We start from the raw sequence: 14,339 nt of genomic DNA on the forward strand, positions 1-14,339 counted from the left end.
CGATTGGCAGTGAAGTGATACTCCTCTGAGGTGCTGTTTAAAGCAGAACACAGCTAGCGTTCTGCCCCTGAGGCAGAATCCTGGTGTGCTTTTGTTACACAACACAACAGAGACTCACAATGTGTGCCACATGGCAGGCCTAGCCAGCTGATTCTGTCCATAACCATATGAATGGCAACCAAACCAAAAAAAAGACAACCATCTGGACATGTCCTGAGACTCTGTGGAAAACCATGGCAAGATAAAATAAATACAAGAATGACTCATATGCACGCACACACACTTGGACTGGGATAAGAGAAACACAAGAACTGATAACAACACTATTTTCACTTACAGGTACATCCACATACTTTGAGGCAGCTTTCACCTTGAAATGAGACAGAGAGAGATTAGGTGAAAAGGAAAGACTTGAGAGTCCAACTGTGCAGCTTCCTTTCATTACAAAAGCTGTTTCATGTGAGTGTAGCTTCAGTGTGTGACTGCAGTATGCTCATTAAGTCAGTCATGTCAGGAAATGTAGTTGCAAAGTGTACTCAGAAGTTAATTAGACTTATATAACAATGTTCAGGAAACCTACGAAAACCTGTTCCTGCAGTGGGAGTGTTATCATGAGAAAACTGAGGGAAAAGCTGTACATTATTTGAACATGACTATTCCTACCCTATGACAAATAAAATAATTACAAGATCAGGGTCCAGTTCTGTATGCAGTGTACACTGAGAAAGAGGGGAATGAGAGAAGGAGTGCATTCTTACTGTGAAAGAGAGGAAGGAGGAGAAGAGAGTGCCCTCGTCGTATCTGGACAGTTTGGCTAGCACACTATCTAGAATGACCACAAACTGACAGACAGGGAGTTGTGTTACTGGCAAGTCCAACACATTAAAAACAACATTCATATCATATCACTTTCAGATATGAGTAAGACAGTAACAGCACCTTTGCTACTAGTAAGGTGATCATCTCCTTCACAGTCTCCTCTATGAGAGCATCAATTTGGGAATGGTACTGTCTCTGTAAGGAAAGAGACATGTTAGTGACAATGCCAAGTCCAGATTTCCTACCTTCCCTCCCCTTCTGTTTGTTGCTACCAGGTCTCACAGTAGGCCAATATGCTAATCAGTAGTGTGACAGCATTCTTATGTCTCCACAAGAGCCATGTAAAAGACCTCTGACTAATTCATTCTGCCCTGGTAATTGGTACCTGTCTCTAGGTTGTGCGGATATGAAGACTCTCACATCTACTCCATGTATATTCAGTAGCATCTACACATATGTTAATGAAATCAAAACAAAAAGTATCGGAAGACTGGGGAAGACTGCAATGGCGGCTAATTCTACATTTGGGAACCAGGGGTGAGATTTCAATTGAATTGTTAGCCACGCTTAACCAATCTCTAACAAACGTTCACAGGATAGAGAAAATAATCGTGGTAAGTGCCATTGAAAAAATGTGCAAGTGAAAACCTTGACAGAAATGCTTATACAGTATGTACTACTATACAACATGTATTGTATTAGCACACCATTACATAATATGTGCATATAGAAAGAAATAGCAACTTAGAAATGTTGATCTTAAGTGAGCTGGAGCTCTTGAATCCATGCAATTAAGAGAATACACATCTAGCAAACAGTTGGTGAGCAAAAAATGATTTTCCCAAAGTGCCTTGGTACTGATCCACGGTGGATAACTGATCTGTATATCCAGTTCCACATGCTCTGTGATATATCAGAGATATCACTATTAGACATCAATAGAATCATAAACATTATATTCCCTCTGGAATATAATAGGTGACAACTTTAAACTGATTCAAACACTGTGTAACACTGTGTAACACATGCATGTTGGTGTGAGGCTGTGGAGGTGGACTGATATAAGATGGTATTGTACGTCTGATAGAAGGCCTACTGTACCTCCTGTCCCAGCTCCATGGCACACAGCTTGGCTGACTGGGCCTTTGCATCTACCATCACGTTGAACATGGTGCAGATGGACTGAGGCACCCGGAAGTCTGTGGTCCGACTGCTCTTCTGGAGCTTGGCTTCAAAGGCCGCCCGCGTCCTGGAGACAAGGAGATTAAGGAGAGAGGTTGCAAAACGATACACATACACACAATTACACACACACATTGTGGGTAAGCAAGTGTCTCATTCAGGCCTGTCCTCTCACCGTTTGATGCAGGACTCAATCATGTCGCTGGACATGAGTTTCAGCCTACTCTCCAGGTGTTTGCCAAACTCCTCCTCAGGCCAATGCAGGTCTCTGATGAAGGTCTGTAGAGCGTCCAGCTTCCAGAACAGGTCCTCTGACGTCCCCGAGCCGTTACTGGACAGGAATCACAGGGCAAAGGTTATAGCACTGGTACCTAACATGGGGGGTAAAAGACTACATCAAGGGTCAAAGAGGATGGGGCATATCCAGGTTTCAGAATTCCATTTATTTCGGTTATTTTTTAACATTTACTGATGGGTTAAAATATTTTGAATGAAAAACACTATCGTCAATCTGTTCCTGGCCAATGTGGTTCTATGAATTGTGTTCTCCAAGGTACCAAACATAGACAGACATGAATATGTATTTGACCAATCAATAATCACAGTGAGTTGAGTGATAATTAGAACAAGGGAAAGAGTAGGGGTCCATGCACACTGTAGGTTGGTCAGTTAGTTAGTAAACTCTGGAAAAACACTATGAAGGGTGGGGTTGCTTTCCGATGCTGTGGAGGAGACTGTCCCACTCCCTGTCCCCTTCCCCTAAACCGTTTAAATAGAGAGAGCAGCTCTCTCCAGCCACACAGGGGCCTCCTGACAGCTAGTACCCATAGGTAAGAGCTGCAACACAGGGTAAACAGGGATCTGACCTCCCTTCCACAGACTGGAGGTCAGAGGGATATGATGGAAAGAAACAAACAACACTTTTAAACTCTGGCTTTGGTTTGGCCTCGTTTAATAATGGTGTATCATTTTGCATGATTCCATTCTGTTGTTTTTTAATCAGCTTAAAAATATATTTGTGTCTTTCCACCATTCAGTTCAAACACATGCTGTAGGAGAAAAATGAAAAGCTCTCCCTTTCGAAACACTGCCTACTTTAACCACACTCCCCATGCTAGGGCCTTGGCATGAACATGGCTGCCGATAGAACAACAACACTGGGGCAACTGGGGTCCAGGCAACAGAACATCAGATCACTGGGACAACTGGGGCCCTGGCAACAGAACATCAGATCACTGGGACAACTGGGGCCCTGGCAACAGAACATCAGATCACTGGGACAACTGGAGCCCTGGCAACAGCACATCAGATCACTGGGACAACTGGGGCCCTGGCAACAGAACAGCAGATCACTGGGACAACTGGGGCCCTGGCAACAGAACATCAGATCACTGGGACAACTGGGGCCCTGGCAACAGAACATCAGATCACTGGGACAACTGGGGCCCTGGCAACAGAACATCAGATCACTGGGACAACTGGAGCCCTGGCAACAGCACATCAGATCACTGGGACAACTGGGGCCCTGGCAACAGAACATCAGATCACTGGGACAACTGGAGCCCTGGCAACAGCACATCAGATCACTGGGACAACTGGGGCCCTGGCAACAGAACATCCGATCACTGGGACAACTGGAGCCCTGGCAACAGCACATCAGATCACTGGGACAACTGGGGCCCTGGCAACAGAACATCAGATCACTGGGACAACTGGGGCCCTGGCAACAGAACATCAGATCACTGGCAGTGTTTAACTACATATTTTAGAATTGGCTAAGCTTGTTTTTTCCTAATTATCAACCATTTGCTTGTGCAAATGAGGTATTTGAGAGTTTTGAGGTGAGTTTTATCTTTCTGGCTTATTTACAGGATAGTAAACCTGCGTCTAGATTAGGACTATCTTTGACAGAAAATGTATTCCTTTAATAATGATGGAGGTGAAAGGTGGTTGCGATTAGTTTTACTTCAGAGTCAACTTTGGGACGAGACTTCCGCTTCATCTCATTGGCTGTTGAGTGCTCATTTACAAGGTATCAAACTGGGGACTTGGAATCCAAAACTTGGCGACAGTGTTACGGTGAGTGAATGAGGACCCAAAAGCGAACTAACTTAAACAGAGCTTCTTTAATAACCAAACATAGGTAGGCTCAGATAGACCGGCAGATTCCGACAGGACAGGACAAGGTTACAGCAAACATGACGACAGTCTGGTTCAGGCATGAATGACACAAACAAACAAGAATCCGACAAGGACAGGAGCAGAAACAGAGAGAGATATAGGGACCTAATCAGAGGGAAAAAGGGAACAGGTGGGAAACGGGGTGAATGGGTAGTTAGAGGAGACAAGGAACAGCTGGGAGAAAGCGGGGGAGAAAAGGTAACCTAACAACGACCAGCAGAGGGAGACAGGGTGAAGGGAAAGGACAGAGACAAGACAACATGACAGTACCCCCCCACTCACCGAGCGCCTCCTGGCGCACTCGAGGAGGAAACCTGGCGGCAACGGAGGAAATCATCAATCAGCGCACGGTCCAGCACGTCCCGAGAGGGAACCCAACTCCTCTCCTCAGGACCGTACCCCTCCCAGTCAACTAGGTACTGATGACCACGGCCCCGAGGACGCATGTCCAAGATTTTACGGACCCTGTAGATAGGTGCGCCCTCGACAAGGATGGGGGGGGGGGGGGGAAGACGAGCGGGGGCGCGAAGAACGGGCTTAACACAGGAGACATGGAAGACCGGGTGGACGCGACGAAGATATCGCGGAAGAAGAAGTCGCACTGCGACAGGATTAATGACCTGAGAGATACGGAATGGACCAATGAACCGCGAGGTCAACTTGCGAGAAGCCGTCTTAAGGGGAAGGTTCTGAGTGGAGAGCCAAACTCTCTGACCGCGACAATATCTAGGGCTCTTAGTTCTACGCTTATTAGCAGCTCTCACAGTCTGCGCCCTATAACGGCAAAGTGCAGACCTGACCCTCTTCCAGGTGCGCTCGCAACGTTGGACAAAAGCCTGAGCGGAGGGGACGCTGGACTCGGCGAACTGAGATGAGAACAACGGAGGCTGGTACCCGAGGCTACTCTGAAAAGGAGATAGCCCGGTCGCAGACGAAGGAAGCGAGTTGTGGGCGTATTCTGCCCAGGGGAGCTGTTCTGACCAAGACGCAGGGTTGCGAAAAGAAAGACTGCGTAAGATGCGACCAATAGTCTGATTGGCCCGTTCTGCTTGACCGTTAGACTGGGGGTGAAAGCCGGAAGAGAGACTGACGGAAGCCCCAATCAAACGGCAAAACTCCCTCCAAAATTGAGACGTGAATTGCGGACCTCTGTCCGAAACGACGTCTGACGGAAGGCCATGAATTCTGAAAACATTCTCGATGATGATTTGTGCCGTCTCTTTAGCAGAAGGAAGCTTAGCAAGGGGAATGAAATGAGCCGCCTTAGAGAACCTATCGACAACCGTAAGAATAACAGTCTTCCCCGCTGACGAAGGCAGTCCGGTGACAAAATCTAAGGCGATGTGAGACCACGGTCGAGAGGGAATAGGAAGCGGCCTGAGACGGCCGGCAGGAGGAGAGTTACCGGACTTAGTCTGCGCGCAGACCGAACAAGCAGCCACGAAACGACGCGTGTCATGCTCCCGGGTGGGCCACCAGAAACGCTGGCGAATGGAAGCAAGCGTACCCCGAACGCCAGGGTGGCCGGCTAACTTGGCAGAGTGAGCCCACTGAAGAACGGCCAGACGAGTAGGAACGGGAACGAAAAGAAGGTTCCTAGGACAAGCGCGCGGCGACGGAGTTTGAGTGAGTGCTTGCTTTACCTGCCTCTCAATTCCCCAGACAGTCAACCCGACAACACGCCCCTCAGGGAGAATCCCCTCGGGGTCAGTGGAGGCTACTGAAGAACTGAAGAGACGAGACAAAGCATCAGGCTTGGTGTTCTTAGAGCCCGGACGATAAGAAATCACGAACTCGAAACGAGCGAAAAACAGCGCCCAACGCGCCTGACGCGCATTAAGTCGTTTGGCAGAACGGATGTACTCAAGGTTCCTATGGTCAGTCCAAACGACAAAAGGAACGGTCGCCCCCTCCAACCACTGTCGCCATTCGCCTAGGGCTAACCGGATGGCGAGCAGTTCGCGGTTACCCACATCATAGTTACGTTCCGACGGCGACAGGCGATGAGAAAAATACGCGCATGGGTGGACCTTGTCGTCAGAGAGGGAGCGCTGAGAAAGGATGGCTCCCACTCCCACCTCTGACGCGTCAACCTCGACAACGAACTGTCTAGAGACGTCAGGTGTAACAAGGATAGGAGCGGATGTAAAACGATTCTTGAGGAGATCAAAAGCTCCCTGGGCGGAAACGGACCACTTAAAGCACGTCTTGACAGAAGTAAGGGCTGTGAGAGGAGCTGCCACCTGACCGAAATTACGGATGAAACGACGATAGAAGTTCGCGAAGCCGAGAAAGCGCTGCAGCTCGACGCGTGACTTAGGGACGGGCCAATCAATGACAGCTTGGACCTTAGCGGGATCCATCTTAATGCCTTCAGCGGAAATAACAGAACCGAGAAATGTGACGGAGGAGGCATGAAAAGTGCACTTCTCAGCCTTCACAAAAAGACAATTCTCTAAAAGGCGCTGGAGGACACGTCGAACGTGCTGAACATGAATCTGGAGTGACGGTGAAAAAATCAGGATATCGTCAAGGTAAACGAAAACAAAGATGTTCAGCATGTCTCTCAGGACATCATTGACTAATGCCTGAAAGACAGCTGGAGCGTTAGCGAGGCCGAAAGGAAGAACCCGGTATTCAAAGTGCCCTAACGGAGTGTTAAACGCCGTCTTCCACTCGTCCCCCTCCCTGATGCGCACGAGATGGTAAGCGTTACGAAGGTCCAACTTAGTGAAAAACCTGGCTCCCTGCAGGATCTCGAAGGCTGAAGACATAAGAGGAAGCGGATAACGATTCTTCACTGTTATGTCATTCAGCCCTCGATAATCTATGCAGGGGCGCAGAGACCCGTCCTTCTTCTTGACAAAAAAAAACCCCGCTCCGGCGGGAGAGGAGGAGGGGACTATGGTACCGGCGTCAAGAGCTACAGACAAATAATCTTCGAGAGCCTTACGTTCGGGAGCCGACAGAGAGTATAGTCTACCCCGGGGGGGGGTGGTTCCCGGAAGGAGATCAATACTACAATCATACGACCGGTGTGGAGGAAGAGAGGTGGCCCTGGACCGACTGAACACCGTGCGCAGATCGTGATATTCCTCCGGCACCCCTGTCAAATCACCAGGCTCCTCCTGTGAAGAAGAGACAGAGGAAACAGGAGGGATAGCAGACATTAAACATTTCACATGACAAGAGACGTTCCAGGAGAGGATAGAATTACTAGACCAATTAATGGAAGGATTATGACAAACTAGCCAGGGATGGCCCAAAACAACAGGTGTAAAAGGTGAACGAAAAATTAAAAAAGAAATGGTTTCACTATGATTACCAGAAACAGTGAGGGTTAAAGGTAGCGTCTCACGCTGAATCCTGGGGAGAGGACTACCATCCAGGGCGAACAAGGCCGTGGGCTCCTTTAACTGTCTGAGAGGAATGTCATGTTCCCGAGCCCAGGTCTCGTCCATAAAACAGCCCTCCGCCCCAGAGTCTATTAAGGCACTGCAGGAAGCTGACGAACCGGTCCAGCGTAGATGGACCGACAAGGTAGTGCAGGATCTTGAAGGAGAGACAGGAGTAGTAGCGCTCACCAGTAGCCCTCCGCTTACTGACGAGCTCTGGCCTTTTACTGGACATGAAGTGACAAAATGACCAGCGGAACCGCAATAGAGACAGAGGCGGTTGGTGATTCTCCGTTCCCTCTCCTCAGTCGAGATGCGGATACCTCCCAGCTGCATGGGCTCCGCACCCGAGCCGGCAGAGGAAGATGGTAGTGATGCGGAGAGGGAGGCGACGGAGAGCGCGAGCTCCTTTCCACGAGCTCGGTGACGAAGATCAACCCGTCGCTCAATGCGAATAGCGAGTTCAATCAAGGAATCCACGCTGGAAGGAACCTCCCGGGAGAGAATCTCATCCTTTACCTCTGCGCGGAAACCCTCCAGAAGACGAGCGAGCAAGGCCGGCTCGTTCCAGCCACTGGAGACAGCAAGAGTGCGAAACTCAATAGAGTAGTCTGTTATGGATCGATTGCCTTGACATAGGGAAGACAGGGCCCTGGAAGCCTCCTCCCCAAAAACAGATCGATCAAAAACCCGTATCATCTCCTCCTTAAAGTCTTGATACTGGTTAGTACACTCAGCCCTTGCCTCCCAGATTGCCGTGCCCCACTCACGAGCCCGTCCAATAAGGAGAGATATGACGTAGGCGACACGAGCAGTGCTCCTGGAGTAAGTGTTGGGCTGGAGAGAAAACACAATATCACACTGGGTGAGGAACGAGCGGCATTCAGTGGGCTCCCCAGAGTAACACGGCGGGTTATTGATTCTGGGCTCCGGAGATTCGAAAGCCCTGGAAGTGGCCGGTGGATCGAGGCGGAGATGGTGAACCTGTTCTGTGAGGTTGGAGACTTGGGTGGCCAGGGTCTCAACGGCATGTCGAGCAGCAGACAATTCCTGCTTGTGTCTGCCTAGCATCGCTCCCTGGATCTCGACGGCTGAGTGGAGAGGATCCGAAGTCGCTGGGTCCATTCTTGGTCGGATTCTTCTGTTACGGTGAGTGAATGAGGACCCAAAAGCGAACTAACTTAAACAGAGCTTCTTTAATAACCAAACATAGGTAGGCTCAGATAGACCGGCAGATTCCGACAGGACAGGACAAGGTTACAGCAAACATGACGACAGTCTGGTTCAGGCATGAATGACACAAACAAACAAGAATCCGACAAGGACAGGAGCAGAAACAGAGAGAGATATAGGGACCTAATCAGAGGGAAAAAGGGAACAGGTGGGAAACGGGGTGAATGGGTAGTTAGAGGAGACAAGGAACAGCTGGGAGAAAGCGGGGGAGAAAAGGTAACCTAACAACGACCAGCAGAGGGAGACAGGGTGAAGGGAAAGGACAGAGACAAGACAACATGACAGACAGCCAGGGTCTCAGTCTGTTCTCACACACACGCACACACAGACACAGACTTTTAGTAGTAGATGCTGAATATGTTTCACTCTGGTTTAGGAAGTGGGATAGATAATGTATCAGGTGTAGCTCAAGGTGCAGGATAAGTGCTTTAGATCACCATATCTAAACATACTGTAGATTTGCAATTATCTTTACGCTTTCTCCCTCCAGGTCCCCCTGGAGGAGCGCTCAGAGCTAACAGGTAGACATGGAGTTTTACAACTGACAGACTCACTAATGAAATGGGAAATGTAATTTTCCGTCGATAACAAAGGGGGATCATTATCATGTGATGAATGAGTTAACATGCTCTGCATTAGAGTAGGAGTGTATCTGAGAGGCTCATGCCTCAGTAAAGACACACCCCAGGAGACCAAGGGCTGATCAAAGCTCTCCAACTTCTGCAAGTTAGGCATGTTAGGTTTTATAAACTATTGTATGAATAAAATGCGATATATTAAATTTGATTAATTGACTACAATGTTTACCACAGCCAAAGTTTTATTGTAACCTATAGTGGAGTAGCTGCCATGAGCTAACTATACTAAAAAAAATCAAAAACGCAACATGTAAAGTGTTGGTCCCATATGAGCTTAAATAAAATATTGCAGAAATTTTCCGTACGCACAAAAAGGTACAGTGCCTTGCGAAAGTATTCGGCCCCCTTGAACTCTGCGACCTTTTGCCACATTTCAGGCTTCAAACATAAAGATATAAAACTGTATTTTTTTGTGAAGAATCAACAACAAGTGGGACAAAATCATGAAGTGGAACGACATTTATTGGATATTTCAAACTTTTTTAACAAATCAAAAACTGAAAAATTGGGCGTGCAAAATTATTCAGCCCCTTTACTTTCAGTGCAGCAAACTCTCTCCAGAAGTTCAGTGAGGATCTCTGAATGATCCAATGTTGACCTAAATGACTAATGATGATAAATACAATCCACCTGTGTGTAATCAAGTCTCCGTATAAATGCACCTGCACTGTGATAGTCTCAGAGGTCCGTTAAAAGCTCAGAGAGCATCATGAAGAACAAGGAACACACCAGGCAGGTCCGAGATACTGTTGTGAAGAAGTTTAAAGCCGGATTTGGATACAAAAATATTTCCCAAGCTTTAAACATCCCAAGGAGCACTGTGCAAGCGATAATATTGAAATGGAAGGAGTATCAGACCACTGCAAATCTACCAAGACCTGGCCGTCCCTCTAAACTTTCAGCTCATACAAGGAGAAGACTGATCAGAGATGCAGCCAAGAGGCCCATGATCACTCTGGATGAACTGCAGAGATCTACAGCTGAGGTGGGAGACTCTGTCCATAGGACAACAATCAGTCGTATATTGCACAAATCTGGCCTTTATGGAAGAGTGGCAAGAAGAAAGCCATTTCTTAAAGATATGCATAAAAAGTGTTGTTTAAAGTTTGCCACAAGCCACCTGGGAGACACACCAAACATGTGGAAGAAGGTGCTCTGGTCAGATGAAACCAAAATTGAACTTTATGGCAACAATGCAAAACGTTATGTTTGGCGTAAAAGCAACACAGCTGAACACACCATCCCCACTGTCAAACATGGTGGTGGCAGCATCATGGTTTGGGTCTGCTTTTCTTCAGCAGGGACAGGGAAGATGGTTAAAATTGATGGGAAGATGGATGGAGCCAAATACAGGACCATTCTGGAAGAAAACCTGATGGAGTCTGCAAAAGACCTGAGACTGGGACGGAGATTTGTCTTCCAACAAGACAATGATCCAAAACATAAAGCAAAATCTACAATGGAATGGTTCAAAAATAAACATATCCAGGTGTTAGAATGGCCAAGTCAAAGTCCAGACCTGAATCCAATCGAGAATCTGTGGAAAGAACTGAAAACTGCTGTTCACAAATGCTCTCCATCCAACCTCACTGAGCTCGAGCTGTTTTGCAAGGAGGAATGGGAAAAAAAATTCAGTCTCTCGATGTGCAAAACTGATAGAGACATACCCCAAGCGACTTACAGCTGTAATCGCAGCAAAAGTTGGCGCTACAAAGTTTTAACTTAAGGGGGCTGAATAATTTTGCACGCCCAATTTTTCAGTTTTTGATTTGTTGAAAAAGTTTGAAATATCCAATAAATGTCGTTCCACTTCATGATTGTGTCCCACTTGTTGTTGATTCTTCACAAAAAAATACAGTTTTATATCTTTATGTTTGAAGCCTGAAATGTGGCAAAAGGTCGCAAAGTTCAAGGGGGCCGAATACTTTCGCAAGGCACTGTATTTGTCTCAAATGTACTCAAATTTGTTTGCATCCCTGTTAGTGAGCATTTCAGCTTTGCCAAGATAATCCATCCAACTGACCGATGTGGCATATCAATAAAATGATTAAACAGCATGATCATTACACAGGTGCACCTTGTGCTGGGGACAATACAAGTCAACTCTAAAATGTGCAGTTTTGTCACACAACTCAATGCCACAGATGTTAAGTTTTGAGGGAGCGTGCAATTGGCATGCTGACAGCAGGAATGTCCACCAGAGCTGTTTCCAGAGAATTTAATGTTAATTTCTCTACCATAAGTCGCCTCCAACGTCGTTTTAGGGAATTTGGCAGTACGTCCAACCGGCCTCATAACCCCAGACCACATGTAAGGTGTTGTGTGGGAGAGTTCTTAGCTGATGTCAACAGAGTGCCCCATGGTGGGGATGGGGTTATGGTATGGGTAGTCATAAGCTACGGATAACGAACGCAATTGCATTTTATAGATGGCAATTTGAATGCACAAAAATACCATGACGAGAACCTGAGGCCCATTGTGAGACCCATTTTTTTTTAAAGGTATCTGTGATCAAAAAATGCATATCTGTATTCCCAGTCATGTGAATTCCATAGATTAGGGCCTAATGAATATATTCAATTGACTGATTTTCTCATATGAACTGTAACGCGCTAAAATCAATGAAATTGTTGCAAAATCCCTTAGGCCAGAGCTGACCCCATCGAAATTAAGACTGTTGGAAATTTCTGTACATCTTCAGAAGTTAAGCCAGACAGCCAGCGTCCCAGAGGACATGTGATATGTTCATGCCAAGAACATATCATGTGCATGTTTCATGTTTCAGGCTCCAACAGACTCAATACACACTGAGTCACATGTAGTTGCAATCCAGTTGGGTGTAGAAAAGCTAGGCATTGTTTGTAAGCTAACTGGCGGTAGATTTGTTACTTTGGGCATTTGGATGTTGACATTTGGTAGATTCAAATCAGGCAGATTACTTCTTAGGCTCTTGTGTAGAAACAAACAAAAGATATTTTTTTTTCCTGTAACTGGTAATGTGGATGTGTTTTAAAAGGGAAAGTGAAACAAACTAGATAAAAGCAATGCCAAGGAAAACAAATAAAATTGGTGAGGAAATTAGCAAAACAAATTAGCAAATTAGCACTAAAAAATATGTTATTGAAATTAAACAAGTAAGGGTATCTTTGCATTGAATTGAAGAGGCAAATCTAATGGTGACAAATAATGTGTAAAGTGTATCCTATCAGCATTGAAGAGACTAATGACAAAAGATAGTTGACTTATGACAACTCAACATATGGTGACAACAAACTGCAATGTCATTCATACAAGGGGTACCATATGAATACTCCAGGGCAGGGTTTTTCACTATCAAATTAAGACCTAGACAACCAGGTGAGGTGAGTTTCTTACTAATTGGTGACCTTAATTCATCAATCAAGTACAAGGGAGGAGTGAAAACACGCAGACGGTCGGTCCTTCATGGAATGAGTTTGACACCTGCTCTAGGGAAACACTCAAGAAACATGTTTCCGACAATATTTTCAGATGATCTTACCTGCAATATGGACAAATATAAATAAATATATAGTAAATAATTGTGTTAATACTTATTAATAAGTAACACAACCTCCTCCCAGCTGCCCACTGCTCTGAGGCTAGGAAACACTGTCACCACCGATAAATCCACTATAATTGACAATTTCAATAAGCATTTCTCTACGGCTGGCCATGCTTTCCACATGGCTACCCCTACCCCGGTCAACTGCCCGGCACCCTCCACAGCAACCCGCCAAAGCCCCCACCATTTCTCCTTTACCCAAATCCAGATAGCTGATGTTCTGAAAGAGCTGCAAAATCTGGACCCCAACAAATGAGCCGGGCTAGACAATCTGGACCCTCTCTTTCTAAAATTATCTGCCAAAATTGTTGCAACCCCTATTACTAGCCTGTTCAACCTCTCTTTCGTATCGTCTGAGATTCCCAAAGATTGGAAAGCTGCCGCGGTCATCCCCCTCTTCAAAGGGGGTGACAGTCTAGACCCAAACTGCTACAGACCTATATCTATCCTACCCTGTCTTTCTAAGGTCTTCGAAAGCCAAGTTAACAAACAGATTACTGCCCATTTCGAATCCCACAGTACCTTCTCCGCTATGCAATCTGGTTTCAGATCTGGTCATGGGTGCACCTCAGCCACGCTCAAGTTTCCTGACGGGCCGCCCCCAGCTGGTGAGGGTAGGCAACAACATCTCCTCCCCGCTGATCCTCAACACCCCACAAGGGTGCGTTCTGAGCCCTCTCCTGTACTCCCTGTTCACCCACGACTGCGTGGCCACGCACGCCTCCAACTCAATCATCAAGTTTGCGGACGACACAACAGTGGTAGGCTTGATTACCAACAACGACGAGACGGCCTACAGGGAGGAGGTGAGGGCCCTCGGAGTGTGGTGTCAGGAAAATAACCTCACACTCAACGTCAACAAAACTAAGGAGATGATTGTGGACTTCAGGAAACAGCAGAGGGAACACCCCCCTATCCACATCGATGGAACAGTAGTGGAGAGGGTAGCAAGTTTTAAGTTCCTCGGCATACACATCACAGACAAACTGAATTGGTCCACTCACACAGACAGCATTGTGAAGAAGGCGCAGCAGCGCCTCTTCAACCTCAGGAGGCTGAAGAAATTCGGCTTGTCACCAAAAGCACTCACAAACTTCTACAGATGCACAATCGAGAGCATCCTGGCGGGCTGTATCACCGCCTGGTACGGCAACTGCTCCGCCCTCAACCGTAAGGCTCTCCAGAGGGTAGTGAGGTCTGCACAACGCATCACCGGGGGCAAACTACCTGCCCTCCAGGACACCTACACCACCCGATGTCACAGGAAGGCCATAAAGATCATCAAGGACATCAACCACCCGAGCCACT

General features: G+C 46.9%; 1 protein-coding gene across 1 annotated transcript in view; it reads right to left on the reverse strand.

Moving 5' to 3' along the window:
- The window catches only part of LOC139371203 (calcium-dependent secretion activator 1-like), a 162,461-nt gene that overhangs the window by 22,787 nt on the left and 125,335 nt on the right, over window positions 1-14,339 (reverse strand). Inside the window, exons 27-32 of the mRNA XM_071111390.1 lie at window positions 12,255-12,397; window positions 2,177-2,332; window positions 1,921-2,068; window positions 940-1,014; window positions 759-842; window positions 338-370 (exon numbers count right to left, since the gene is read on the reverse strand). Coding sequence (XP_070967491.1) covers window positions 338-370; window positions 759-842; window positions 940-1,014; window positions 1,921-2,068; window positions 2,177-2,332; window positions 12,255-12,397 — 639 coding nt within the window. The remainder of the gene's footprint in view (window positions 1-337; window positions 371-758; window positions 843-939; window positions 1,015-1,920; window positions 2,069-2,176; window positions 2,333-12,254; window positions 12,398-14,339) is intronic.

Source organism: Oncorhynchus clarkii, chromosome 17 (genome assembly GCF_045791955.1).
Source record: "Oncorhynchus clarkii lewisi isolate Uvic-CL-2024 chromosome 17, UVic_Ocla_1.0, whole genome shotgun sequence".
Lineage (NCBI taxonomy): Eukaryota > Metazoa > Chordata > Actinopteri > Salmoniformes > Salmonidae > Oncorhynchus > Oncorhynchus clarkii.